Source organism: Volvox carteri (genome assembly GCF_000143455.1).
Source record: "Volvox carteri f. nagariensis unplaced genomic scaffold VOLCAscaffold_69, whole genome shotgun sequence".
Lineage (NCBI taxonomy): Eukaryota > Viridiplantae > Chlorophyta > Chlorophyceae > Chlamydomonadales > Volvocaceae > Volvox > Volvox carteri.
In genome coordinates this window covers 379850-384889 of record NW_003307612.1, presented here as the reverse complement: position 1 = coordinate 384889, position 5040 = coordinate 379850, and the positions used below count along the sequence as shown (strand labels likewise).

Sequence of the window (5040 nt, the reverse complement as noted above, 5' to 3'; positions counted from 1 at the left end):
GGGCTGGTAGACAGACCCCGAGGCCGGGGACGCGGGCGAGGGCAAGCAGAAATGGTACCCAGGAGGGAAGGCCAGGTTGACCAGATTTCCAGGAGGAAAGGATTTGCTTATGGCCTGCGCGGATTGCTTAGTAAGAGTAGCTTGCCCATCTGTGGCCGGTCCCGGAATCACGCCTACCCATTTCGGTGAAAATGGGTCTCTACCTCCTTCCACAAAGTGGGGGTCAAAGTCCATCTTATCCTTATCGTACATCCCTATGCTATGGTATGCTTCGCTAATCGCGTGTCGGTTCCGCAACGCGCGCCGCGCTTGTTGATCCCCATCCCGCTTCATTTCCTGGGGTCGTCTGTGTACCTACCTCCCGACGCCCGTCTGTCACGCAGGCGGGAATCTACTGCTCGGACAACTGCAAGTGTGTAGAATGCAAAAACTACGAGGTGAGTCAGAGCGCTGAGGGAGGATGGGACTGGAGATGATGGGATGGCGAGTTCAGCCAAGGGTGGATGTTGGGTGAGAGTTTGGCGTTTGGAGAGGCCTGGCACTGGACGCGGACGATGTGATGGCGCCACGGGGCGTGGTGGGGAGCTTCATTATCTATTGTGGTCTTTTGTGGTGGCCATATGAGTGATCCAAGCGGTTTGGATATTGGGCCGTGGTGAAGGATAGGGCTTTCGTTAGAGGAACACGTCTAGGGCGGGTAGGACGGTGGCTGAGCCAAGTTCTATAAAGGCAAGGAGGCGCGGCGGGACGGAGATTCGGGAACGAGGGTGTGTGATTCGGAGCAGGGCCCTCCCACTCCCAGAGGTCCCATGGGATCAACCGCTGTTTGCTTACCCAACGCTAGCCGAACCACCCCGAATCAAGTGCCTTTCATTAAGCATCTACTTTGCCCATTCAAGCGGTTAGAACGCTTTCACCCCGCCGCACCGCACGTACACTGCAGGAGGCCGGCTCGGGTGCTGGCGGAGGCGCGAAGCGCATTCGGTACGGAAGTGCACCGCCGCCGTCGGTCCCCCCGCAACTCGGGGGCCTAGTAGGGGCGGGTGGGCCTCAGGCCATGACTCTGGGCGCAATCCGGCCCGGGCTGGTCCAATCGGGTGGCTTCGGAGCCTTAGTCCAGCAGCAGCACGCCGCCGGCGTCAGTGGGCTGCAAATGGGCCTGGTGGGTGCCATGGCGGCGGCTGCGGCGGCGGCGGGCGCGACAGCACCCGGCGGCGGCGCGCGGCCTGGGGGGCCGCATAGCATGATCGGCAGCTTGGCGAGTCTAGGGCCCGGCGGTATGGCGGCGCTACCGCAGGCCTTGTCGTTAGCGCTGGCGGCAGCGTCTGGGTCTGCTCCGCAACTCCTGTCATTGCAGTCGGCAGCACAGGGGACCCAGCCGGGGACGTCGTTGCTCGTGGCACCGGGGGGCGCGGCGCTGGCGCCGTCAGCGGTGGTGCCGCTGCCGTTACGGGCAAAGATGCAGGAGGTGCGGCTACTGTCTATGTGTGCGTTTGGGACTTATAGGCACAGGCACTTACTGAGTATGTTTGCGGACATGATGTTTAAGTTGCCTCGCGATACGGGAGAGTCGCGTCCCTAGGTGGTGACAAAATCCCCGCACTTCCAGCACGCCTACCTGTGGCGCAAGGGCGCACGGGCCCTGTGGCAGCAGCCACCGATCCGGGCATTGAAGTCAATCCTGCATGAATCGCACTTCCTGCACCCAGGTCGTCAATGGGATGGTCAAGCGCAGTGTTATCGAGGAGCTCTGTCGGCTGCTATGGATGGTGGCGGACGACGAGGCAGCGCCTGCGCGGAGCATGACAACCGGCGCCGCTGCGGCCGGCGCCGGCGGCGCCACCGGCAGCAGCGGTGGTGCTGCAACTTCCCAGGTTGACGGCTTGCCGTCATGGGCTGACAAGCCCGCTGCCGGTGCACAAGCCAACGGCAGCGCAGGTGGCGGCGCTATGCACGGTGTCGGGCCATTGGGCAAAGATTCCGCAGGGGGAGGGCGGCACGACGAAGGGGCTTTGCTAAGCCAACCTGACGGGGCGGCGGCCGCGGCCGCCGGCGACATCGCGAATGGCATTGCCTGCGACGACAGCGGTGAAGGCAACGGCAGCGGTGCAGCAGGGGGAGCCGTCTTTGTGAAACTTGAAAGCGGCGATGGCATGGAGTCGCACCAGCTCGGCGGTTTGCAGCCACTTGCGCAACCACCTCCTCTCCCGGTACTATCAAATGGCGACGGCGGGGCGGATGACATGGCGGCAGAGGCAGAGCTTCTGGCGGAAGGGGAGCAAAGTCAAGGAGCAGGCGGGACTGCAGCGGCGGGTGCGGCAACAGCGGGCCCGGGCCCATGGGCGGCTGCTCAAGGGGCGAGGGAAGCAGGCAAGGGAGGGGGGTTAGGGACTATGCAAGGGCAAACCCGGACCGAAGCCCGGTCACGGGTCAACAAAAGCAGGCAAGTCCCTCAACTCCATAGGCTTGCGGCATTGGCGCTGCCATCATGCCTGCCCGGATTAATGAATGAACGTGAAGATGCTTTAGGAAAGGGACCCATGTAAAGTATTGGACTGCTTGCTGCGAAGGGCTTCATACAACGTTGCGTAGGGCCCCAGGCCAACTTGTGACCGTCATCCCTGGATTCCCACTACCGCAGGCGATGCCACGACAGACCGGGTGGAACACCACGGGCAAGGTTCCCCTGGCTTTGAGCCGCAGGAGCAGCAGCAGCAGCAGCCGCCACAACAACAGCAGTTGCCGCCGCCGCCGCCACGGCGGCCTAGTCTCTTGTACGGCAGGAAAGAACGAGTCGTACTGGAGGAGTTTCTGTCCATTATGAACAAAATTGGCGATACCGCTGCCAAAAAACTGCAACAGCACGGTGTCGTGATCGCAGCGCAGGCCTCGTTATCGTCGCTACAGCAGCAGTCGCAGACACAAGCAATGCCGCTCGCGGCCACAGCGGCGGGGGCTGCGGGGGGCCCGCTGCCGCCCTACGGCTACACGCAGACCGTTCCTATCGTCGCCCCCTCGAGCCTTCCAGGGGCCGCAGCACAGCAACAGCAGCAGCAGCAACAACAACAGCCTCCTAGTGCGTTGGCTGCGGCAGCGGGGGCCTGTGCTGTAACAGGGCCAGGCGGCGCGTATCCGGCTATAATTCGGCCGCCCGGCGGTGGTGGTGGTCAGGTCGCTATGATGGCGCCGACGGGTTTTCCTAACGGCCAGGTGCGTCGTAACTCGTAACGGCCACGAGCCCGGGCTCTCATGATGGCGTTATGTCTGGCAAGCATACTCCCACGGGATGTACGGCCCGTACTTTATGAAGAGGACACTGCTGGAAAGGACGCGCCGTGGCCTGAAGTGGTGTCGTCGACCTGGCTGACGTACTGCTTGGGACCCCCCTACGGGCTTAAAACTCAGCCACAGCAAATGGCAGCGAAATTGTTGTGCGGAAGGGGATTTTCTCCTGCCATTCCCCGTCCTTTCCTGGGGGCCGTTGTCCTGCTGTGAACCTTTACCTGTCCTCTGCAGGCCATGTACCCGGTGGGCACGTACCCAGCCCCGGGTGTTGGTGCAGCGGGGCCAGCCGGTGGCGGCGTCGCCACTGCCTCTGCCGCCGCTGCGGCGCAGCTTGGACACCAGACCTTGCCTTACGGCTCGGCGGGAATGGCCGCCGGGCCAGACGGTGTGGTGGTCGTTGCGCCACCTGCCAGTTCGTTGGTTGGTAGCGCAACGGCGCCCGGGGTTGTGGAGGCCGACCAACAGCAGCAACCGCAGCAGCACCATCTCCATGCCATGCACGGTGGAGTACCTGTGATTCTGGCGCCGCCGCGCGGCAGCCACACCTCGATCACATCCGGGGCGCTGCCGCCGCCGCTGTCGCACACACTCCAGCAGCAACAACAGCTTCAACATCATCAGAATCAGCATCAACTGCCACAGCCGCAGCTGCCGCAACAGCCTTTAAACGTCTACGATGATCCTCAACATCCAGCATCTGTCAGCGCACCGTTCTCAACCCCGTTTCTCCCGTACAGCACGGATCTGGCCATGCAGCCGGGCACCATCGGGGATGATCAACCACAGCATCACCCACTGCAACAGCATCCCGGCCAGCAGGGTGAAGCTCATCCGACGCAACCTCAACAACATCAAGAGTTCTTGCAGCAACCAGAGCAGCAAACGGAGGCGCTGCTTCCGGGCCTGATGGTGGTTTCCGAGGGGGAGCAACTGGCAGGTGCTTTATGGAGCCCAACCGCCGCCGGCCAGGCAATGCTGCTACAGCCACACCCCCTTCTGCAGTCGTCGCAGCCGCAGGCGGCACCTGGCGTCGCTGCCATCGGCGGCGGGACCGTGTGCGCGGCGGGGTTGCCGGCTGCACAGGGGGCTGACCAACCCATGGCTGACGTTGACAGCCATGGAAGCAGCGGGGGTGGCGGCGGTTGTAATGCCGATGTCATGGACACCACAGCACTTTAGGTGGCATACGACCCCCGGCATCTCAGTTGCGGGCGCGATGCGTGTAGAGGATGCAGACAATTGCAGGACTGTGAAGAAGAGGTCGTGCTGAAACCTCCCCCCTTCACCGAACGGGGGACAAGGTGGGTACCCATCTGTGGGGAAGAGACTGCTGCGCAGAAAAGGTACTGCTGTGTGCTGGTGCTGCGGCGGCGGTGGCGGCGTGTGGGCGTGGGCAGGGCCGTGTGGGTGAGCTCGTCAGTCTCTTGCATCTTGCATTCGTTGTGAATGGGAAAACGGCGGCAGTGGGATAGGCAAAAATGCTGTGCGCGTATGTTCATATGTACGTATGTATGTGTGCGTATGTGTGTAGGTGTACTCGGTAGTAAAGCGCGGCTGCATGTCGTATGCCGATACACCCATGGGTTAGGGCAGCTCGTCGCGGTCCTTTTGCATGGAGGGCTATGAATGCTATTTGGAGGGTGGATGTTGTGTGGCAAGGGCATGTGCGTGTGGGCTGTCGGGCTGCGCAAGAGCGGCGGAAGGCAGCTCACAGCGGTGCAGGGACGCAGGCGCGTGGTGGCCATGTGAGATCCG

General features: G+C 62.7%; 1 protein-coding gene across 1 annotated transcript in view; it reads left to right on the top strand.

Annotated features, from left to right (window-relative positions):
• VOLCADRAFT_119604 (TSO1-like protein) overlaps positions 1–4464 on the top strand; it is a gene marked incomplete at both ends in the record, with an annotated part of 8918 nt that extends 4454 nt beyond the window's left edge. Inside the window, 5 exons of the mRNA XM_002957117.1 lie at positions 384–437; positions 944–1468; positions 1710–2313; positions 2642–3210; positions 3517–4464. Coding sequence (XP_002957163.1) covers positions 384–437; positions 944–1468; positions 1710–2313; positions 2642–3210; positions 3517–4464 — 2700 coding nt within the window. The remainder of the gene's footprint in view (positions 1–383; positions 438–943; positions 1469–1709; positions 2314–2641; positions 3211–3516) is intronic.
• Between the last annotated feature and the right edge of the window lie 576 nt (positions 4465–5040).